The sequence below is a fragment of the Streptopelia decaocto genome, assembly GCF_964273445.1.
Source record: "Streptopelia decaocto genome assembly, chromosome: 2".
In the NCBI taxonomy this organism is placed as follows: Eukaryota; Metazoa; Chordata; class Aves; order Columbiformes; family Columbidae; genus Streptopelia; species Streptopelia decaocto.
This window is the reverse complement of record NC_138655.1, coordinates 126,267,677-126,292,986: the sequence shown is the minus strand read 5'-3', so window position 1 is coordinate 126,292,986 and position 25,310 is coordinate 126,267,677. Positions and strand designations below refer to the sequence as shown.

Here is a 25,310-nt window from a genome sequence, read left to right as displayed (position 1 = left end):
GAGAAATCTACGTCTCTTCTGCTGCTGTGAGTTCAACAGAGAATGAAATGTAAGAGTTTGCACGTCATTTGAGCATTTTTTGTTTCTTTCATTGGAACAGTTCAATTCCTTGTGTCTTGCTACTGTACCACAGAAACGTTGAATAGGCCATTTTTACTTCTATGTGAAATCAATTATAGTGTTAAAATACCACCAACAAAAAACAAAGAAACTGGCAACTCAAGGTTATTTACCTTAGATTCTTTCTTCTTTGCTTTCTGGGGCAAAGAAGGTCTCTGAAGAAATACAATTTGCTTTGTAGATAAATTCCCCTCCCTGAAAAGAAACAAATGCACACTCCTGAGAATGAATTAGATTTACATCCAGCATCATTCAAAGCAAAAATCCATCTCAGTCATTTATTTCTGCAGGTCAAAGAACAACAAAATGAAGAGTGACCTAAACATTCCCTGTCCCCAGGGTCTTTGAGCAGCCTGGTATTTTTTGGGGAAAAAAAGAGCAACTGTTTGGCCTGATAGAGTCTGTCAGCCTGTTACACGCTTTTGCTGAATGTTTTAAGCACATAAACACAGAACAAATTGTTTGGAACATAGAGCAAGAACCGCAAGTGGCAGGGTGCCTGTGTGCAGCGCTGCAGGCACAACCAAATGCCACCAGGGGTTAGACTGGGTGGGTGCCCTTCTGCACCGTCAGCCTGATCTGTGTTACTCAAGTTAAAATAGGATACAGAAAGCTAGAAGAGGAAGAAACCCATATATACCCTTAAGAGACAGGGCTTACAAATCATAATTGTGATATTCTATTCATTCCTATATTTAAACACATCTGAAAAACTTAAATACCATTTTTTCCCCCAGCACAGATGGCCTTTACTTTTTAGCTTTTTATGTGTAGGAGTAGTCTTCATCATGTCATAAAGAACTGGGCATATTTTTACTTTTTAAGATAAAAATCATGATGATTATATTGGTGTATATATAAATATATTCCTGACCAGTGAAAATTCAGAAAGCGCCATCTTCGTGATTAACAAGTGGGATGATTGTTTTTCACCACAGTTATGAAAAGTATTTTTAAGTGATTTGCATTTGTATTTAAAAACTCAGAATATTAATAATAGCAGACTGCAGAATGATTATATATGCAAACAACGCTACTAATGATACACCAATTCCACATGGTTCTTCTCAGCTAGGCTGTGTGTATGAGCAGCATTAGACAGACATCCATTAATAATAAAGTGACTTTTCTTCAGATAGGCAACATCTCACCGGTAAGAGTTACCGGGAGATCCAGAGCAGGAGCTTTAGAATCAAGGAGTTTACAGAGTGGCAGAGACAATACCCAGAAAATTCATGCCGAAACCACGCTGCCACCACCTTGCAGTATTTTGCCCACCAGCCACGTGCTTCCTGCAGCTTGTGATGCTCAGAGGACCCAGAGAGCAGCTGCTGTGGGCACGGAAGGAAATCCACACTGGGGGCACGGAGAATCGCTTGTGGGGACCGTGGTGCCCCTACAGCTGCTTCCCCAGCCGAAAGGCAGCGGCTGCCCCCTCCCTACCTGTTGGTCTTCACAATGGGAGTGGGAAGGACGCACGTCAGCTGCCAGCCGTACAGGGCAAGGGAGTTCAGCAGTGGAACGTAATCGGTCTGCACTTCAGCTCCCTAGGAAAGAAAAAAATCAACAGTTAGCATCATCATGTGGAGTGGGACGTTCAGTTTGACACAAACAAACAAAAAATACCACAAAAAAGACCCCAAGTGTGGGGTTTTTTTGGGAGGGAGAATGGGTTTTTATTCTGAAGGGGGTCATCTGTGTGTTCAGCTAGGCAGGAAGGAAAACATTCGAAAACGTGAGACACGGGACTGATCGCCCATACGTCGCAAACTGTTAAATGAGTTTGTTTAAAATAGTAAACATCTGTGATCTTGTTTTTTCATTGCCTGAGTCATCTCTGTAGTTTTAGATGATTCCAGATCTGAACAGGACAAATTAACTGTATTTTATCAATTATCTCCTCCAAAGCAAAAAAATATTCAAGTAGTTTAAAATGACAATGTTGCTTTGCCCAGATTCTGCACTTGTCTAGGCTAGAGTAAATCCTGAAGATTAGTACTAAAATCATTTGGGTTACTCTGCTATGATGGACTAAGAGCAAAATAGCCAACAACAAAAAATAAAATCTAAGTACAGATCTATTTTCCTTCTATCACCCCCAGATACACATCCCTTCCTTGTTATTTTGAATCAGGAAATCTGTGGGCGAGCCCAAAAGCGTTGCCTTTCAGTGCACAAGTTTGGCTCCAGCCACAGATCTACCCAGCAGAGCTTTGCTAATTCCCTTTCTACCAAGTGGCAGACCCTGCAGTTCGCACAGAAAGAACCACTGGTGGTTTCAACAAAGATTGTTCCAGTGAGGTGTCTAAATGCCAGGACTTCCAGTAATTTAACAAAGAGATGCTGAAGCGTATTTACTGGGTTTTAATTTTCATACACGCAAAGCAGGCAAATGGTAACTACTAGTCTCTACAAATACAACTATATTCCATCGGAATAACAACTGTATTTGCCAAAAAGCTCAGGCACCTCCACTGGTTTCATGTGCAGGCAAGGAGTTTTAACTGCCAATTCTCAGCACCGGGTAAGGCACAATAGTTTTGCAGCTCCAAAAATCCATTTATTCCACAGTAACAAAATAGTCATTGGATCAGAAATAATCCAAATCCTGCTGTAGTTATTTCAAGGTATTTCTGTGAATTCCAATCTCAGCTACTCCTTTCTTCTAACAAACGTAATTTAGGTCACTTGATATCTTCATAACTAAATGACTGCCTGACTGTAGCTATTAAAAACTACAAATGCAAATAGCTGAAGAAGCCATATCACTCCTGCTTAAAAAGGAAAACGTTTAAAAGCTCTAGTCCAAGTGCACATGCTAGAGAACACTCTGCGAATGTTATGTCTGATTTCCATACAGAGGCTTTCAGGGACTTGCAGAGACTCCTCTACTTTCCAACAGCACCATGTACAGACCAGAACTGCTGACTCCAGGAGAGAAAAGAGATGCCTGCGAGAGGGGAGCAATGCCACATGGCCTTGGACTCATATCCTCCAAAATGATCAGGACTTATCCTACAGCTGTGACTGTGGTAGATTCGGAGTCTCCTCAGACTCCCGTTTCCCTGTGTAAGATGGATATTTCTGCCCTCTTTCTAGTATTTAAAATGGCGCCCAAGGGTAATGTGAAAATTATGACATAGCTAGATGCCTTTAAGAGCTAATGTCCCAAGAAAACACATCAACAACATGCTGAGATTTATGAAATTGGCCAACAACACCTCCCAAAAACAAAGACGAAAATACGCAATATGAGGATTAAGAATAAGGTCAGAGCACCCACCATCGCAAGCCTGCCATGAGGTGCCTGGAAGAACTCATAAAATGATCTGAGCAAAACATTCCCTCCATCAGACAGTGTTTGTAGAGGAAAAACCAGAAGGAGCTCTCTCATTTAGAGGGTGGAAGACTAGCAGGTCAGGAAAGACCGGCACAGCAGACCTTGTTTGTGCCCCAAGCAACATCTTATGTTGCAAAGAGGATTTCTATTTTGAATTAATTGCCCAAGGCTGGCGATTAGCAAGGAGAACCTTCTCCTTCCATCAGGATGTGCAACAAATGTCAAAAATCACAGGGGGATTATGGCAATGAGGAAGGACACCGGTACCACGCAGAGCTCATTTGGCTGCTGCAGAAGCCAAATTGTCTCAGGGCCGCGCCGTCACTGCTGCCACAGCCCGCTGTCCCCGCAGGCTCCCAGCGGCGAGGCCAGGCTGGCTCCGGACCTGGCGCTCTTGTCAGGATTAAGCATCATCTGCAGCAGATGATGATGTATTTCACAATCCCAGTGGTGCAGAAAGGAAAAGAGCAGGTAAGCGCATTCAAAAGTGTAGTTACTGGAAAATAAATTTAAGATTAAACTGAAGTCAGTTAGGCTCAAAGATTTTTTTCTTTAATCTGGAAATGTAAAAAACGCTGTTGCAAGTGTGCTGTGCAGCTGTTACAAAAAGGTGACCTCTCATTTTTCATATGTGCTGGCTCCCACCACGCGTGAGGCTGTTTGGAGGATTCAGCGTGGGCTTTACGCAGGGGCACACGTCTCCTCCGGGCTCCATGGGCTCCTCCAAAAGCTCACCTGACTCTGCAGGACACTTGGCTGGAACCTCTGCCACAGGTACCCAGCCAATAAACTACTAATAATTGGCTCCTTCGAAGATGATAGACAAGAGAAAGGAGCCACTCCTGAATAAACAGGTGTAATTCATAAGGGCTTCAAGCTCTTTACTTGCAAATACAGATAATTGAAGCTTTCTTTAAGACCACAAGAAACGACTTCTCCCTCCCCCTCCTGAATCACGGGTTGTAATCCTACCCCACAACTGGAATTTGCGTGCCAGCAGGAGTCACAGTTGTACAGACCTTAAATTGGTGTCATATTAAGTGCTTTCCAAAGCAAAAATGCTTCTAAACAAACAATACACTGGGGGATGGGTGCAGAGGAAAAGAGTCATCTTATATTCATTCTATATTTAATATGATAATTCAAATTATTTTACCTATTATTATTTGAGACAATTGAAATTAAATTTCAAACATACAGTTTCTTAAAATGAAATTTCAATGCTCTTTCTAGCTGGCAAATATTGGATTTGAACACCAGAAGTAAAAAGTACGTGCCAGAGCTCTACTGAAAAATAAGTGTTCAAATAATGCATCTCAAGCCGGGAGACATTTCATTCAGTGAAAGGGTGGAAAATTTTAATTAACTTGCTTCCCACTCTCCCGTGGATGATAAGTAATCTCTGATCACACCTTGAGTGTCAAGAAGCCAGAGCATATTGAGCTAGGTTTTTCCCTTGACTTGCACCACATGAAAAGAATTTATTTTATTTATAGTTGCACTGTTTGTTTTCAGCATTTTCTCCTTTCACAGTTGCTTCTGCTCATTAGAAAAAAAAAAAAAGATTAAAAAATGATAACGATAATATCTAGGGCAAGCCACACAAACAACTGCATTAACAATTTTTCTTTTCTTTTGCCCCCCTACTGCGGCAATTTTAACCACAGCAAGATAATAAACAAGACAACTACTAAGCTCTTGTGAGACACAAGTTCTTCACAAATCATTCTTTCCTGGGTTAAGCGAATGTGATTTAGTGACAAGGCAGCTACGGATTGTCACTATTTAATATTTTTTTCCAACACGGATTAAAGAGTGGAAGATTGAAAATTCCATTAAATAAATCTTAATAAAACCTTTATCAGCAAATCCTAACAGACTGCGTACTAAGATCTACAGACAGATGGCAAAGAGGATGGAAGTAAAAAAAACACAAGTTGCTTTCAAAGTGTAACCCGCTGTTTGTTGGGGAAAACCGGCAGCACGTTCAAACCCGGCTCCTTCCGAAAAACAAAAGGGAGAGCCCAGGAGGGTGGCAGCGTGCACCCCCAGCCAGGGCTGCTCACCAGCCCCACCGCTGCCAAAGCCAGAGCTTCTCCCAGGGCTCTGAAGGGAGGACGAAGAAGGCAGAACTTGCACCTTAGTGGAAAAGAAAGACAATAAAAGGAGAGAAACTGAATATACCGGCTGTGTGAGACTGAGCTGGTAAAACGTGCTGGAAATGTTTTATGTTTGCAGTAACACAGCTGACAAGGAGGCTAAATCCAAGCTCTAAAATTCTGAATTATTTGCCTTTTTCCTTTTCAAACTTCTTCCAAAAGGTGATTTCTGCTAATAATATAACATTATTGATCCATGAAAAGCACTGATTGGAAGCAGAAGTTTCACAAGTGTTTCAGCAGTAAAAGTTGGACTGTGCTCCTCCAGTATTGAGCTGCTCCTAAATGTCTGTGTGCAGCTCAGCACAGCCCGTTGCCAGCAGACACGGGCTACACAACCATCAGCTGCATGGCAGAGGGTGCCGGACGGCTCCGGCACCCTCAGAAACCACCAGCGGCTTTTGGCAGCAGATGAGTCACTGACCAACACCAACCAGCGGCTAAATTGGGACCGTAGTAGAAAGTTAATAGAAAAAAAAAAGTAAGAAATAAATGCACAGAAAGGCTTTTTGCTCATTATTCTGGGCATATGTAATTCAGACTTATTTATGATTACATAACATACGTGGATTCATGCACGGTGAAGTATTTTTGAGAATAAAATCAGGCTGTAACATGATACAGGGTAGCATCCTGTTAAGACAGTTTTTCTGAGATGCAGATGTATCCAGTCACACTTTCAATAGGTACACAGCTGCTGAGTAGCATTTGCATCTGTCTCCAGGCCTACGGCTAAACAAAAAACAACCAAAAAACCCTCATGTGCCCACAAACCCCACTTCTCTCAGTGACTTCTGCAGATGCAAATCCCACTTTCTAGCACATGAATAAACTAACAAAAATGTTTGAGTGCTTCTAATATTGCCTGCAGTTGTAACAAAGCAGCACATTCATGCAGCAACACAATTTTGCATTTATAGAAGCACAGGACAGGCAGCAAAAGCTCCAGAAGCTGAATGTGTTGACATGGAGGGTTCCCCACACAGGAAGCACAGAAGCATCTTGTGAAATGTGTTAAACTTACATGCACTGGCAACAATACCACAGGATAGGACAACTCCACCTTACTGGCCATGGAGCACAAGAAATATATGTAATCTAGCAACCCATCAGTACATCTCTTTAAATAACTCTGGCATTTTAAGTTTTCCAGTTCCTGCAACACTTGTGCACTGTGTCTTTGACTGATCCCTGATTTTGCTGTTTGTCCATCAACTGTTATGGGGAAAAAAAACCCCAACAACATAGAAAAACACTACCCGAGAACTTGTATACTCCAGGGTGCCTTGCCACACACAGCTTTATCATCTCCATGCAGCTTCCCCAATGTAATTTCCTTCAGTTATAATTTATTCTCAAAAAAAATTTGGCCTTTGCAAAAGGATTTGTGAACCGCTATGCCATTATGGAACTAATAATCTGTTTCCATGTGAGAAACGCAGCTGAAGCACAAACCTTGTACAGCCACTGGTTCGGGCAGCAGGAGAGCAGAAGTTGGCACTGCCCTTCACTTTAGCGCAGATTTATGGGGTCCCAGTACCTGCATCCCCTGTGCCCCAAAATGGGGGGGGGTCCCTCCCAAACCCTGGCAGCAGCACAGGGTCAAAGAGTTGCCTTAGCCAGGGCAGCACTGCATGGCCAAAGGTGACCTGCTGGGGAAAAGAAACCTGCCTCGTGCCCTGGGTGGTTTTTTAGGAAGTATCACAGAGGACTGAAATGCTTTTTCTCAGCTTGTTTTTAAGTGGGAAGATTTTATGGGTGACCAGAAAACTAATTATTCTTGCTGATCCTGTCACAAACCACGACAGATAGGAAGTGATTTTTTTTTTAAATTCAGACCATTTTAAATCCTGTGCTCTTCTGTCTGTTTAGTTCAAGTGCCTTTTACTCACGTGGAAGAAGTGTTGGCTTTGTTAGACACCCAACAGTGCAAGTCTCAGGAAAGTTCCAAATTTGTATTGCTAGATTTTATTACTAAATTTATCAAGAAAACCAAAGAAAAAGATTAATAATGTACAGAGCATATCTCTGCTGAGTTCAGTAGACAAATACGTAGGTATATATGCTGCTTTCATATCTTACGTAGAAGAAAGAAAGAAAGAAACAAGAACTGGAAAAAATTGTTGAAGATAACAGGCTCCTGAAGGTTTTTGTTCAGCTTTTCTTGAAGAGCAACGAAATGATGAAATATTATGCTCAGGCAACATACATGTCCTTCGGGTGGTCAAGAGGGTCATGCACACAACTGCATTTCATGCCCGTCGCCATCAGATCCTTTGCTGACCTGGTCATGCCTTTCTCCCATGGCTACAGACAGCAGAACAGAGCTTAACTGACATATGACCTAAATCAGATTTACAGACAAATGAAATCCTCATTTCCAGGGAATTTGTTTCAAGGCTTACATTAAGGCAACTTGTAACCTAGGCTCAGCAGAGATAATTTTTCAAATCTTTTGATATGTTGCACTTTAAAGGGTTTTAACGTGTCTACAGCAGATACTGACCCCATTCAGTTCTGCCAGGGAAATAGCAACACCATGATGTATTTGAGATTTTAATTCATGCCAGTACACCAAAGACATGATATAGCAGACAATAAAAAAGTGATGAATCACCAGCTGAAAATTTTAAATGAGAAAATGTCCATAAGTTAAGGACAATATTTTCAGGATGAACAAGGCTTCAGAAGCTGAACAATGCAGAAATGTAAAATAAATGTTATGGCACTCAACTTTAAAGACAGTATTAGCTATTTTGTCATGGGTAATGGGGAAGAGAACGTGACAGATTAGAGGTGGGGAGAGGGAAATCATGCAGGCTCTGATTAATCAGAACTGTCTACCTACATTTGCCTACACAAGCAGAATTAAAACCATCAAACAAGTTTTGGTGCTAGATCTCAAAGACTGCGGTGGAAATAATGTGCCCTGACATTTTTAGAGTTAAAGCAATAGGGATGAGAGTAGCATTTTGTCATTAGAAGTCCTGTGGTCATTTGCAGGGGATGCCACCGCTGTGCTTTGAGAACAAAGAGTTAAATGACTCAGAGCTATTACATCCTGCCTGCTGCTTGGCGGGACCACATACTGTGACAGCTGCAGCTTTACATCCTCTACAAACTGACATTTTACACACATACCCAGCGCATCACACTGTTCAGCTTGTTTTCTCTATTAGCCTTAGCAATTAAAAAGGCAGCACTTTCTCTGCTAAGAGGTGTGCCAACCCCGCTCTTTTGCCATTATGGTTAAACAGCAGAACTTCACCTTTTCATTTAGTGCATGTAGTTACTAAGGGCATCAATACATGCTATATGTCTTCCTTTTTCCAACAGCTTTCTTCTGTTGTGGCTGGGATTCTTTTCTTTGTTTCTTCTTCTTAATTGGTATACAGTGCAATAAATTTACGTTCAGTTCAGACCACATCTGAATAACTCCATAGCTCATCCAGATAATCAAATCTGATACAAATTTAAAATAAGGGTCCATTATACACATTTATGCCATGCTGCCCATCAGTGTTTCTTCCACTGCCTCGGTACAAATGAAAATGACAAATGGAAAAGGTTAATCTAGATCAGAGCTGAAGCTATAGCAAAAAAAAAAAAAAAAAAAAAGGTCTACATTAATGAGTCATTGCCCTGCTCCAGAATTATCTCTGTGATAATTATACTCTGAAGTACTCATAAGAGAAACTACTGAACTCCATCTCCCTCTACATCCCCCATTTTACAATCTCTTCCTCTGCCACTGCATTACTCCATGTTTATAGTAAAAAATGGTAAATTCCAACAGGGCTTAACAGAGAGGCGACTTAGTCTTTTGGGTACAACATTGGGCAAGTGCCTACAGATCCCTCGGCTTCTAGTCTTTCAGTCATTTGTTTGATGACTTTCCCTACTTATGCCTATGACTTCTCAGAAAGCATAAGGCACGAAATACCCAGGAAGTCATTTAAATGTCAGAAGAAAACAGAGCCGGTCAGCTCTGCTCTTCCTCTAAACAGACAAGATCTTTGCAAGAGTTCCCCAACGCCTCAACATCCTTCCTTCAGCAGGCTTTTTCTTCTCCATAAGCTTCCACTTTCAGGTTGGTGAGTAACATATTCATAATGAAGGGCACTTGAACTCAGAGGAGTAAAATTGCCAGGGAACACGCAGCATCTCCATTTTAAATTACGACAGAGAATAATCTGATCAGACCAACTGTGTTTCTGAAATTGCACATACCAAATCCTATGTCTGGAACGAGAGACTCTCCATGCTAGCCCTCACACTGACATGGTGTGCAGCAGTACAGCGTCTCTTGACACGCCAGATGGCATTGGGAGGTTGATTCCTTAATCTGTTGACCAGATGTGCCCCCAGCATGGAATTGCTAGAATTGAAGGCAAATGATACTTCACCTACCAGGGCTCTATTGCTTCAAGATGCCTTGCTAGAAGATACTCTTCTGTTGTGTCCTGGTAATCTGGTCACCACTCTGCTGTCATAGGATCCCCATTATCAAATGCTGTCCTGGTCACGTAGCTTAAGACAAACTTTCTTGTGTCCACACAGAGTAAAACTAAGAGTTGTGCAGGGGCCATTGCATGTAGCTTTGTTGCAATATCCTACTGAGACAGAGAACCTTTCACTCGTTCTGACCAAGAATCCATTTAACTCAGAAAGCGGCCTAAAATGTGGTTATAAGTAACAGCTAAGGAAGGATAATATATATCAAGGCAAGCATGTAAGCATTTTTGCTTTTGTGTAATTCCTCTCAGCATGTCTGGTTTAGTTTCTACTGAAAGAAATCCAGTTTGTGCAATACGAGACCATTCTGTGATGTGAGGTGAGGCATATTAAGTGGGGAGGATCAGGGGGTTCACTTCAAAAACACACTTCTGATCTGAATTAAAATGCTCACATAAACACAGAGATAGAGGAAAAAACATCACTTCCACCAGAACCCATCTAAACTTCTTGAACCCACAGCATTCTCCAGAGAGGAGTTCCATAGATCTGCTGCTGCTCACCTGAATTACCTCCTTTTTCTTTGTTTTGCACATGGACCCAGCCAGTGCCATTGGACAACCCTTAGTTCTTACACTGGAAAAGAAGAGAGAGCAACAGCTAATCCCTATTTACACGCCTTCCATGATTTAGGATTCCATTCCATGCAAATCTTCTCTTTGACAGGCTGAAAGAACACACCATGTAAACTCTTCCTCATATGGAAGCTGGCTGTATGACTGACCATCCGCACTGCTCTTCTCTGAACATCTACAGCGCTAACATAACCTTCTGCAATAAGGTGCTGTCAAACCCCAGTTTATACAGTAGTGTGTAGTAGTATATATTTGCTGTTTCACACGCTATTCCTTTCCTAACAGTTTTTAACATATGGTTAACATTAAAGCTTCTTAACGTTTGCCTTCTTGATCAGCACTGACCTAATGCACTCATGGAACCATCTGTCATTACACCAAAACCTTGCTCCTGAGTGGCAACACCACAGTCTGACCCTAAAAATGAACAAGTCTGTAATAACTACAATAACGTTCAATGTACTGTAGGAATAATCTGTTCAGATGCACATTAACACATGAAAAGCTGCCATTAGTGCATTACACTGTTCTTCAAGAAGTTTTTAGCCATTATTATTATGGTCATTTCTTGCTACAATACAAAGTCATCATCTAATAACCAAACTCTTAATACCAGTCTCCTGTAATTTTACACATTTAGTCTAGCATCTGTCCCATTTTCCCGTAATCCATCCTTTTGGCATGTGTGTGCCTTGCTTGTCTTTCTTAGGATTTTACACCATTTACAGTATATCCCAAGTGAAAAGATCAGGCATTGACTTTATAGATATGTAACATCTATTTCCAGCAGACTAGAGTATTCAAATAAAGAAAAAAAAAATGCAAAGAGTTACACAATGGTATCTTCTTTTCCCCCATGATCTTTTTGCTTCAAGTCACAAACGATTTTAAGCCCAGCTTTTCAAATACTTACCTGTGTATCAAATCTGGTGTGGAAGATCAGTACTGACCGATCTGATCTAAACAGTGTTTCTATTGATTGGAGTATGCGCTTGGATCAGTAAAAAGACAGTCTATGACACACGTGGTTTGTTTATAGGGACCTACCCAGAATTTACAGTTATTTCAGCATATGAAGCAGGTCAGACAGAAGCAAAGGCAGTTATCTGTGCAGCCCTGCTGCAGCTAAGCCCACCTATAGGGCTGCCACCTTTATAACTGCGAGGCTACAGTGACCTGTGTGATCATGTTGCCCTGACAACCAATGGAGATCCTCTTTACAGTTAATCTAGCAGAAATCTGTATTTTTGGGACAGATAGCCCTGAGTTTCATTGCTCACCATCACTCACATTTCCCACCCTCCCACAATAAAGCACGGAGATTACCAAAATAAAAAGTGCATCGTACAAACCTACAGTGTCGTCAACTGGCGTTATGGTTACGTTGCATCACTCTACCTCAGTTGCCTCTTTGGTATTGCTGAAGCACAGATCAGTATGCGAGTGTCTGCTTTGATTTACAAAAAAAGAAAGAAAGAAGAAAAACTGCACACATACCTTCAGGACAGTCCACTGCTCTACTACAATTGCATCATAGCCCTGTGTGGTTTTACTGTCTCCCACAGCAACATCTTCAAAGAGAAATACTCCATCCATTGTCCCATGTAAAGAATCTGTGAAAACACAGGGTTATCTGTACACTTTATGGAAGACATCTCATATGTAGCGATACATTTAAATGTATTAATAACAAATACTTCCAAGGATATTAATAAAGAAATACACAAACCTTCCTCTGATGATCCAGCTCTATTAAGTGAATGAGACTAATCTCTCCAGCAGTTTTTAAGAGCAATCCTACTCTCTCATAGCAAACCTCACTGTCCGTTGTCTTATTCCAGAGTTTGTCCTCAAAAAACACAGCTCTCCCATTTGGAGCAGGCAAAATTAACTCGGTCCCCGGTTCAGCAGTACTGCTCACCTACTTGAAGTTATACACACCCTTTGGGAGCTAAAGATGGTATATTATGTCAATTTTTCAATGGCTTTTGAAGGTACACTGATATTAATGACCATATCCATTCATTTACATGAGTCAGAACCCTACATATGTATCAGCCATTGCAGTTACAGTGAACTACATGGAATAAGGATGATCTGGCATATTTGAACGGTGTGAAAGAAAAGATACATTCATAACTATTTAATCAATTTATGAAGGCATTTTGACCATCTGGTTTAGTGGCTCTCTGTTCTCATTTGCATTCCCAGCACGTTCAGCCTTTTTTCAGACAACACATACTATTAATGTTACTCGAGCAGCACTTTTTCCTTCAACTTAGCTGTATACTCCATAATCAGCAATCACTCCCATATGCAAGAACTCCAGTTTTGTCAGTGCCATGACAGAACAGAATCAGAATAACTGAAAAAAAATTACTTACCTTTCTTTGCTAAAATAAGCTAAATGATGAAGCAATAGAATTATATCACTGTAAATTAGTATTGTACTCTTTATGAGCACAGAAAACTCCTCTCAAGCTGTCACAAAGTGTGTTTTTCAGCCTTTCTAGTTTAAATACTACATTTACCCTGTATGACTGATTATAAAGACCTTGCTCATCCCCTCTGCAAGTGTTGTATTTTGCAAGACAGTTTCTTTACATTTTTAGGAAAAATATGTTCCTTGCGCTGGTATGATACATGTTTTTGAAATGCAACAACACATGCTAAAACAGCAGATTCCTGAGCTGACAGAAGAGTCTTCTGGATAAGTCTGTTTAGCTCTTTCATCAGGTCATCTTGCTTTCCCTGGTGGATGTTACGAGGTCAAAAAAGGCCGGCTGGAAGGCATTGCTGCCTCCAAGGAAAAATATATATCAAACTTAGAACCAATTTTCACAAAACAGGCAGTAAAGAGGATCAAGAGGCTTCTCACATCTTGCAGACACAATCTCAGTCAACGTCTTCCTATGTGATTATACAATCTAAATTCAATTTATTATCTGGAAATAATAGATTAGTTGTGGGCAAAGCCCACAACAAACCAGACTCCTACAGTTGGAGGCTTACGTCTACCAACACACTGTAGTAAGACTGTTGCTACAGGGGTGAAGCATTTGCACACCCCCCTGCTTTTGCACAGTCCACTACTCTCTCTTGCTGCTGTTTCAGTCAAGTCATCCAGTTGTGAGTGAGCAGATGCAAATACTTTTATCTAAACCAACAGAGCATATTTCTTTTGAGTTTGTTTGTGAAGGAAAAAAGTTGTAAACCAGTTACTAGGGACTCTCCTTGGGATTGTGTTGGGAGACTCGAAGTAGAAAAATACACTGTCTACTTTCACACTGACTATTTCTCCAGGCAGGTTTCCCATAATTCTGTTTAGAATGAGAGAAATGAAGACCCCTCACCACTACAGCAAGGCAGTATTACACATGGCTCCAAGGAGCATGAGCTGGACTACAAAGCAGTAACTCCCATCATCTGGACAGATTTCTCATCCAAGCGGGGAGAACATGCATTTTTGTTGTGAAATAACATGCCAGATCACTAAGTAGCTGGGTTACAGGTTAGAAACAATAGAATCATAGAATAATTTTGGTTGGAAAATAACTTTAAGATCATTGTGTCCAACTGTTAATCTAACACTGACAAGGCCACCTCCAAATCATCTCCCTAAGAACCTCATCTACGTGTCTTTTAAACACCTCCAGGGATGCCGCAAGCTTGCCACATACAAATGAGTGCAAGATTTAATTATCATATTTCATTCAGAAATAGCACTTTGTTAGACCCTACACTGCAGAGCGGGAACAAACTCAGCTTCTGTGCAATATATCACATTCCAGCAACAATACCCATACCCAAATCTATTTTGGGATGCATAATGTACAAATAACCCTTTCGTTTTCCAAAACAGGGATGACAGGACAGCACATAAGGCTGCAGGGAGAAACCCAGAGATCCCTACTAGACACAGACATCCAGACCTTGTCAAGAAGCTTTAAACAGCATCAGTGTACTGCTCCTGTATCGTCAATTCTCTTAATGAAATTCAGTGTCGCACTGTTGGCACAAATGCAGCTTGAGCTCACCCCACGCATTTGCCAGCTAATTAATAAGTGATCAAAACACAATCAGCATGCGTGTGTTCATACCCGCTCATAAATCATCCTTCATGTTTCACTCTGCTGCGCATTCCACTCATGCAGTTCACAGCTTCCACATATGTGAACATTATGGCACATATGTAATGTTTTAGAAACTAATAGCTGAGCTCATGAGACCCTACAGGCAGCAGATAAACTTGGCAGTGTCAGGTTTACAGTTGGACTCAATGATCTTAAAGGTCTTTTCCAGCCTAAATAATTCTAGGACTTTCCTTCCTTGTTGGATGTACAATGATTACGGTTGAATGCTACATCCAGTCAGTCCCAAGATCCATTAATTTCTTGGCCAGAAAAGAAACATGTAGAAATTGTAAAAACTGGAAGGGAGAGACAGCTGCTGCACATTGGTGTCTATTCAACAGAGTGATGCTGGTGAAAAATTCTGTAAGATAAACTCATTTATGACGCTCATTAAGATTTTCCCCCGTAACCATAACCAATCTCCTCTCTACCTGTCGTGCGACAATGTTTAAACTTTCATTCCGTGAATGCATGTCTGCCAACTCTCACACCTTGGCCATACATTTTCCCTTTTACAGGTCATCTCCTACTCTTCCAGAGAAAAGTGGGAGGTAAAGGAAAGAATAATTGGATCATTAATTCCTTTGCATGTGAAGCATTTGGGATGCTGAGAATAGCTGAGGGAATGGAGAAAGCAGCAGAAAGAGAACTAATGGGGTCGTGTTTTGGAGAAAAGGCACATATAACCCTGCTGTGGTGTCAGGATCAGCAGGAGTTTCAGAGAAACTCTTACACAGAGGTGTAAAAGGGCGAGGAGATGGACACATGCAACTGAGTTTACCTGCAATTCCTTTATCACATGGATGCTCTAGCTCTACAAGCAACTTAAGTCTATAGTTACATGTCCTAGAGCTGGCTCACGAGGTTATATTCACATAATCTAACATTAGATATTTATGATATAGAGGTCTACAGCTGAGTTAGTCATCCAAGGCTCCCTTTGCAGCTGATGGAGGGAAATATTCATTATTTCATTCAGGACCCAGTTTCACAGAATAATTCAGGTGGATGGTCAGAAGGTCTCCAGTCCAATCTCCTGCTCAAAGCAGGTCCAGTACAAGTGCAGACCACATTGCTCAGGGCTTTATCTAGTTGTATCTTGAAAATTTCCAAGGATGGAGACAGCACAGCTTCCTGGGCAGTCTCTTCCAGAGCGTGACCAGTTTAATGATGAAAAAGTTTTTCTTTATATCCAACCAGGACCTCTCTTGTTTCAACTTATGTACATTTTCCTCATTCTCTTCCCACGCACCTCAGTCAAGAGCCTGGATCCATCTTCTTGATAAGTACTCATGAGTACTTCCAGCACTTCCCTTCTCCAAGTTGAACCAATCCAGCTCCTTCAATCTTTCCTCATGGACAAGTGCTCCAGCCACTGATTATCTTGTTGGCCCTCTGCTAAACTATCTCCAGTTTGTCAGCATCTTCCTTGCCCCATTTGGGGGAGGGCCCAAAACCAGACACTGAATGTGGTCTAGATGCAATCTAATGAGCCCCAAGTAGAGGAGGACAATCACTGTCTTTTATCTACTGGCTGTATTTTGTCATTACGGCATAGCATGCTGTTGCCTTCTCTACTGCCAGGGCATACTGCTGGTTCATCTCCAGCTCGCTGCCCACTAACATCCCCCAGGACCTTTTCAACAGAGCTGCCATCCAGCCAGGCAGTCCCCAGCCTGGATTAGTGAAAAGGCAGGTCTCTTCCCAGAGGCAGAACATTTGTCCTCATGGAATTTCAAAAAGCTCCTGTTAGCACATTCTTCCAGCCTGCCAAGTTCCCTCTGCACAGCAGCCCAGTTCTAAAGCACATCAACTGCATGGGATCATCTGCAAATGTAACAAAAGCAAATCCCATTGCCTCCTCTGCATCACTGATAAAGTTGTTAAACATGACAGGTCCCAGGACAGATCTCTGTGGCACTCCACATGTTGCTTCAGGTAAAGTGTGACCTACTATCCACAACCCTCTAAGCCTAGCCATGTAGCTAGTTTTTTACCCATCTAGTTGTCCTTCCATCTAGAATGCAGGGTCCTAGCTTGGATACAAAAATACTGTGGGAGACACTGTTGCGCTTCCTTGATGAATTCACACAAAATGACATCTACTGATTTCCCTCCATCCACAAATCCAGTCATTTTATCATAGAAGACAATCAGTTTCATCAAGTATGAACTACTCTGGTTAAATCCATGCTGACGGTTCCAAATCACTTTCTTCTTCATGTCCAGAAATGTGTTCCAAGAGGACTCATTCAGCAATTTATCCAGGAATGAAGTGAGGCTGACCAATCTCCCTGTAGGTCTCTGGATTGTCTTTTAGGTTTTTTTTTAAAGATAGGCGCAAGTGTTGAAAAACTCCCCTGCTCTCCATGACCTTTCAACGATGACTATGAGTGGCCCTGTGATGACATCAGCCAGCTGTCCCAGTGCCCTTGCATGCAGACCATTTGGTCCCATGAACTCAAGCAATCCCTGTCTTGATCTTCATCCACTGCTACTAGTCCCGCACCTCCATGAAATTTGCCTCTAAGCTCAGTGGCCTGGAAGACTGTGTCAGTGAAGACTAAGGTGAAGGAGGCACTGAGTATCTCAGTCTTATCTAGGTCTGCTGTCACCAAACCACCCACTCCAATCTATCTGATCTCTTTCAGATATTTGATTTAGGATGAGATCAATCACAACACAAATCCTACTATATTGGTCTACGCCTAGATCTCCATTGACTATAATGGAGATTATAATTACAATTTTGTATGACAACTCATATGCAGACACCTGCAGAGTCTGAGCTGCCTACATTTATTCAGCTGAATCTTACCTAACCTATCTACGAAGATCAGCCATCTAAAGCTTCAGATGGTGAGTTGGTGTTCCCATTTTCCATTGTTCCTCATGCAAGGTACCTCCTGATTCTGATGCAGTTGTATGCTGTTCTCTTTTGGTAATCTCTTGTCTAAAAAGATTTAGCTTCTGGAAACTTAGCCTACATTAAAAAGGTCTTTAGTAATTTCAAATGCTAGTTCATTTACAATAGGGCAGTAAGGAATGCCAATAAAACAAACCATTTTGATTTTGCTGTTTATGGTATCATTTCCCAGTCTCTACTCTTGAACTGACGTAGCTTCACTCTTTCTTAAAGAAAAAGCTCTGAACGTAAAGGTTACAGTCTCTGTCCTTTCTCTGAAAATGTTCCATTACCACTGCATTTTTGATTAAGGCATCCTACTGTGCACAAAAAGCTATTTTCACTGGGTTGTATAAATATTTGATGTAGCTCATTTGACAAAAAGCTATTTTGATGTTCTTGTTTCTGATTTACAAGAAGCATACAGGAAAAGATTTCTTACTTTACCATGACAGCTTTCCTAGTGGGCAACAATTTTCTCCCTGTTGTCTTTCAGCTACAAATCCCCCTTATCTAGGAAACTAACCTTTAGGCTGCTGTTGCTCTCAATGAGGAAAACCAGCTATCTGCGGCTTTATGTGGAATGTGAACTGAACGCTGGCCTTTGCTTCATATTTATATTCCTCCCTCCTCCTAAATCTTTTCACCTTCAGTACACACAGAAAAAAAAAATTCCATATGGATTATAAAAATCCCAGCCACTTCAGTGGATAAGGTGACTATAATTGACCAAATGCATCATTGGTTCATCTCTGTCAGAGGCAGTGTGAATGTAACAGACACAATCAATCTAACCTCCTGAAAATCTGACGACTTTCCTCTTCCAAGCAACTCACGTTTTGTTTCATTTGCTTTTTCTTTAAGTACTGACAATGTTTTCTGGTTGGTTGGCTGGCTTTTCTAAGTTTGAAAGGCAGGATATCCACAGACAGAACGGTAGAACAAATACAAAATACCAGGCATTTAAAGATCTGCAGTTCAAAACAACTAAAGATGAACAGGCTTGTGGTTACTCTGTTAAGGCATTGAAATATAACTTTAGCTTTTACTCTTCCTCCCTTCTCCCTCTCACAGTGCTGTTGGGAGACTTGCTGCTATAGGAAAGAGACCCCACCTGTTAAGCCCTTTCTAGTTGCACTGGTATTGATCTGTAGCTTGCTGCTACAGCCTTCACTTCTCACTAGAGGAGGGCAAGGGTGAAGTCCTATGATCACTTTAGATCACTAGGCAGGATCACTTTACACCTGGGACTACAGGCAGAATCAGCAATAACATGAGTTAGATGAAAAACACCAGTAAGTAACTGAACTCCAAATTTAAATAACTGTCACATGTCAACATAAGAATATTCAAGGACAGAGCATGTTGTTGTTTCTAACTTACTAGAAAAATCTTAATACATTTAATATGTCGTGTAACTCAGCATGGTTTACATACTGTAATTTGCAATTGTGTTATATCTCTGTTTATAATTATCTGGTACAATAAGCAAAAAGAAACAATTGTTATCAAGGAACTTTAAAACTCTTTTAAAGACTAATTATTAAACTGTTGGCAGAAGGAAGAAACAGATTTATGACTACTGACAATCTGGAAATCTTCACTTCATTGGGCATTCCAAGGACAAGGGGGAAAAGAAGAAGATAATAACAACTGTGCTTTTAAGTCTAATAAGCAAAATAATGAATTCATACTTTAAGCCAAAGAGAAAGCCAGTCCCCTGTACAGAGAAATGTGATATAACCAATTAAAGAAACTATGCTAATATTACCTTAATTTGGAAGAGTATTAATCAGGGAATAAGGACACCAGCTATGAAGAGCTGGATAGGCTGCCATAGAACACAAGAAAAAAAGTAAGAAGCTGAGAAGCCCTCAGCCCCTTCTTTCTTCCCTCCTCCCTACCCTGGGTTGTTTCATATGCCTTGGTGTCCGAGTGAAAAAGCTGTCTCGTTTCGCTGCAGCATGGGAAAATTTTAGAATTTAAATCATAAACATTTAACTGCAACTGGTGGCAACTTACAGATGCTCTTAGCAAACGTTCTAATAGCACCGTTTACGTTCAGGTCATTTTAACGTAACTGTTCTAATTAATACACATTTAGAAACCTTAACTCTGAGCTTCTTGACTTCTAAACCTGTTCTCCCTATAACTGTGAAATGCTAATAAAAATGTTTAGAGACTGAAGATGAACAATTAATAATCTAACTTAATCTGGAATCTGCCCACTTTTATAAATCTCGTTGTCCTGTTTACATTGAAACCTTACTGTTGTCACTCAAGCCAACTTTATCTGTGTCCGCAGGCAGTTTTCCAGCACTCCTTGCTCTGGTATCCAAGTACACAAACTTCCCCCCAGGCCTCTGTTATGTAAATGAACTTCAGAAGTTTAAATAACAGAAAAATGCTGTGTTTAAAGCATTTTAGAGTGCACTGATAAGCAGTTTTATTAAAGACAACACTGAGCCTGATAAAGCCAATTAGATTTGCCTCTATGAGTTGCAATTTATACACATAAAGTAAATGACCATTTGTTTTTAAGCAAGTTAACTAGCAATTACAAGGCTTTCCAGGAAGCTGTGTGAATGCATTCCATCAGCTGAACTTTAGACCTTCCTTTTTGCTACTTGCTTGCAAAATGAAAAATTAGGATTGCCTGTTTATTTCCTGGCTTTTACCAGAACCAACTCATATTACTGTGTTTTATCGTGGGTCCTGGAATTCTGACTGGCAGCGAAATGGGAAGAAGATTTTCTGGAAGCAGTTCCCCTATAATTTTGAGGCACAAACCCACAAATCTTAGCAGTGCCCAGTCTATGGGTTACCACATTCCTTTTGAAGAATGCAAAACAAACCAAAATTAGATGAAAGATTCAGCCATAAGCACTTTAACCATGGTCACATAATTTTCCAGTAAAATTAATCTGTCTGTAACTTCAATATTTTTGTGTTAAAGTACTTCCCTTGGTTTGTTCTCACTGTCCATTGGTTTTGTCTCTCAGATCTCTACTATGCACCAAAGTTTTTCTTTGTACAGCAGCCTTGTCTTCAGAGACACCATGGTGGCCATGAGTGCTGTACAGACAGGCTACGGTGTTAAGGTGGATTCAGTGCCACATTTTCACAACACACAAAAATGTGTTTTTTAATCTTTTATTCTTAAATTAAGACCGATGTTTATCCATTACTCATATGAACGCACTAGTTAGGAGGATACAAACATAGAAGACAATTCCGTAAAACACCGTGCCACTGAGATGGAAAGGATCTCTCCAAGAACTGGGAGTAACTTGCTACAGGTTGGCCAGATGAAACTGGAGGGTCCTTACACTAACCTGCAATCAGACCCAGATGCAGTGTGTGGCCGAAAAGTTAAGAAGAAAGCCACTCTTCCATTTACGTCATCTGCGTTACAATATTATTAGTTTAATTAATTTTACTCAGTACTGTTTATTAATGCTGTGTATTTCTGCAATTACAGGATCATTTCTAGTATGTTTATAAAATACAATACATGATCTGTTTTCCTTATTCAAATGCCAAAATATTTCTTATGCTTTCATTCCATTTCACTGAAATAGGCTGATCTAAACGAAATCTGCCCCGAGATTGTATTAAAGCACCTCCCAAATGTCTTCTCTTCAAAGATAATGACCTCTATTAGAGAAGAAAGGAACATAATCACAGCATAATGCTTTCTGTAATTTCCATACCATTTACCATTCCAAGGCTGAAGATGGCGTTTACCAATGAGCCTCCTTTCCTGAAGTGATCTGTCATGTGCTCCAGCCAATTTGCTTCTAAGCTGTTGACAGTCTGCCCATTCCTGGAGATCCTCATAGGGATAGTCACTGTGTAATACTGGCTGCGTCTCTGTGGGGTTTTTGGCTTGTTGAAGAGAACAAAGATCTCTGTTTCTACCAAAAAGTAAAAAAAAAAAAAATGCAGTAATGCAACAACCAACAACCTTATCACAATATTTCAGCTAAAACAATGTATAACCCACTGTTTGTCATTGCCTGATTACACCGTGCAATTGCAAAAAATACTTCGGGATGTGGTTATCTCCTTAATACATTTCTGCAGTGTCCAACACAGTAGGGTCCCAAAATCCAATATGATATTTTGATTGATGTTACGATATTTGTTACTAATAATAGATTCATTGTTGATAATAAAACATGTAAAGATAGTAGTACCTGAATACTAATGGACAACCCACCTACTGAAGTTATCAGTGTAAACCAAGATAGGAAAACATGCTCCACAAACTGCTTTAAGTACTGTAGCAGTCAAAAAATCACTAAAAATTAAGGCATAGAGTACCTTTAATTTTCTACTGAATGACTTATTAAAAGAGCTGTGACAATAAAGACAGTTAAAATACAAAATCTTACTGCAAATTTAGGAGCATTCTGTAGATCACAGTCATTAAACTGAAGTATTAAGTAACTTAGTTTTGATAACGCAGTGGCATGGAAACAGCAAGTAGGAGCCTCATCTAAAGAAAATGCAATGAACCATTAATGTAGAGACTATGCTAGCTGGATCACTGATTTACTCTGGGTCTGAGCCAAGGTGAGGCATTAACACAACAGCAAATGAATTTTGAAAGTGGAATTTTGAAGGGTCTTACAAATGAGAACATTTTCTAGACTCTGCTCCATATCCCCCTGGTACATCACAGAAGTTAATGGAGGCTTACCATTACAAAATAGTCACTGCTAACAGCAAAGCTGAGCTTTCACAGCCCTAAAATTGGAAGCAAGTTTAAGTACAGATGCACCTTCCAAATTCTCAGAAGGGTACAACCATCAATAAAATTACCAATAAAACAATTTTATATTATCATTTTACTTATTAATGGACATGGAAATCAATGGTAAAATTTCTATTGACTTCCAAATGCTAAAAATTCTCCCAAAATAAAAGGTAAAGACATTATATGAATTTCATTAATTCAATAAGCTCCTCGTGTTTCCGAGTTATTATGTTCTAATCTCAAGTATTGAAGAAAGAGATGTCAAGAGAAATGTTAGGATTGCTCTCTAACAACATCACTGAGCAAGAACTAGTGTGTAAGTTGAAAAAGATATTAGAAGGGAGATGCTCAGAGTCAGGCTGGCAGCAGTTGAAGAGAGCAGGAATCTCATAATATAACCAAACTCGAAAAATAAACCTAATGATCTCAGACACGACCCATGATTCAAATCGATTAGAAAGAAATAAATTGTTAACACGAATCCTCTTGCAGTTTACCACTTGTTTCAGAAGAAGAACATTATGATAACCCTACTTCAGGAGAGCACACACAGAAAACATCTACAATCGTTTGATTCTGACCCCCAAAACAGGCTCATGTTGGAAACTGAGATCTTCTTGGTGTATGAAGACGTATTAACAACAGCAAATTATGGAACTGGAAAACCATAGGGAGATGATAATTTGGATTTGACACTGGGCTGTTGACAACATGCATCTAAAATGTGTCTTTCAGTGGCTGACTTGGTTTGTCACCATTCCTGACTGTGTAGCACACCAGTACCAACCACTGTTCAAGTCACTGCTGACAACAGTTTTCACCAGCAAACCTGACTGCTCAAGCATGGATAAAGACACCTTCAGCTTGGTCCTAAATAACACAGTGCTTTTGGACATACCATTAAAATTTCTGTGCCTTGTTCACAGGCAAATAATTTCCAACACTGCTTTGAAGAGCCCTTTAATAAAAGGGAAGGTGAATGAGCACTACAAAATAGTCAGGAAAAAAAATGAAGAAGCATAAAAAGAACATTTGAATAGTACAAACCCTAAAATTAAGAACAAAATTAAGATTCCATGAACAGTAAGAAATATCGCATTTTCTTCTGAAGTTTTATGTAAGGAAGAAGCAGCTCAAGAGTAGTAACTTCTGGTGGAGTAAGTAGGCTAACTGGAGAATAAAAAACACACAAAAAACCCCAGCACAAACCACCAAGAACACCTGATGCTTTCCATCTTCATGTTCCCAAGGAAGGATGGAGAACTGGTGCCAAAGACTGAAACACATTTTCCATGGGAGGAAAAGGGAGTGCTGTAATAACAGAAATTCATACAAGAGTAATAAAGAAATCAGCAGTGTTGTACAGGCAATAGATTTTAGTGATTTGGGAAAATCCTACTATAGATGAACTGTCACATTAAACTGCCTTCTCAGATCTTCAGTCTTGGAAAATATTTGCATAACTCACCAATTAAAATGAAAACCGTATGAGAAACAAATAAGTCCAAAAGTACTCAGAGAAAGAAAGATAAATAAGGAAACTAGAGGCATTTTTAAAATAAAACCTCTTATCTGGCAGATCAGCAGCTGTAATTAAATCCTGGGGTGTTACAGACAGATAGAAGTTGGGAAGATTGGAGGTGATCAGCTTCACATTAAGCAGAAATATTAATAACAAGGTTACTTGTAGTGAAAGATTTCCACTGTTCAGTGTGGAGAAGAATAGCATGAAAAAAGATTATTAAACTCTCTAGATTAACTCTCTCAAAGACAGCGTATATAAAAAGAGAAAGAACTGGTCTGATTAGACTTGGAGATAACTAGTTTAGAACTATAAAGCTAATAGAGGTTTTATAATGTGTAAGATTCTAGTGTAAACTAGAACAAATTTTTCAAATAATAGCTACGCTTTGATCAAATCTGGCTGCCCCCTTGCCCACTAAAAGTTGAAGAAAGTATGGTGCAAGGTTACTACAGTGTGATCCAAATGTGAAGGCAAAAAGCTAATTACACCAAAATGCAACGGAAACCAAGACAATAGTCCAAGGAAGGTACAACGCAAAGCCATTCTCAGTCCTATATACAAAATCCCCAAAGGGGTAGGATTGTTTGACTGAATCTATGTAAGACAAAAAGAATGAGGGTAATAAAGTCAAGGACAGTACCAGCTGAAAGAAATGTAGAGGGAATTTCCTACAAAGATTTGTAGCTTGTAAGGAATGTAAGCAAAGTGGTAAGAGAAATGAGTATACACACAGTTTTCTAGGATTTTAAGCAAATATGAGAAAGACAAATATTTTGAGGTTTATACTAGAAATGGGGCAAGAATATTTTTTTTTCTGATGACTTTTCATTTTCTAAATGACTCTGGTCTGCATCCTATTTTGAACCACAATTCCTGCTACTGAAGTAACCTCCAAGCAACAAACACCATAAAGAGGGTACTTTGAGACCTCAGCTGAGACTTTTGGTTTTTGATGGCATAAAATGACACTTAGAAGTGGAACACACAGCTGAGGAGAAATCTGTCAAAGAAATTAAAGAAAGAAAGAAAACTGATATAAGAATAATCTTACCAAAAATGAGAATTGGAAGGCAAATTATTAGGAACACCATTATCAAGAGGACCTTTATAATGAATTAGCAAACATGAGCCATTAACAACAATTACTGCTGCTTTCTAGTAATTACAGTTCTGACTGTAGCACTGATACCAGCCTGACTATAGGACACGAGGAGACTTCGGAGTCCAGACCACATCTATTCCTGCTGTTCCTGATGTGGTTTCAACTATTTGTTCA

General features: G+C 40.1%; 1 protein-coding gene across 1 annotated transcript in view; it reads right to left on the bottom strand.

Moving 5' to 3' along the window:
* Positions 1 to 25,310, bottom strand: part of RFTN1 (raftlin, lipid raft linker 1) — a 98,874-nt gene that overhangs the window by 5,540 nt on the left and 68,024 nt on the right. The window contains exons 6-9 of the mRNA XM_082046353.1: positions 21,461 to 21,664; positions 12,207 to 12,322; positions 1,564 to 1,667; positions 234 to 315 (exon numbers count right to left, since the gene is read on the bottom strand). Of these exons, the coding sequence (XP_081902479.1) occupies positions 234 to 315; positions 1,564 to 1,667; positions 12,207 to 12,322; positions 21,461 to 21,664 (506 nt within the window). The remainder of the gene's footprint in view (positions 1 to 233; positions 316 to 1,563; positions 1,668 to 12,206; positions 12,323 to 21,460; positions 21,665 to 25,310) is intronic.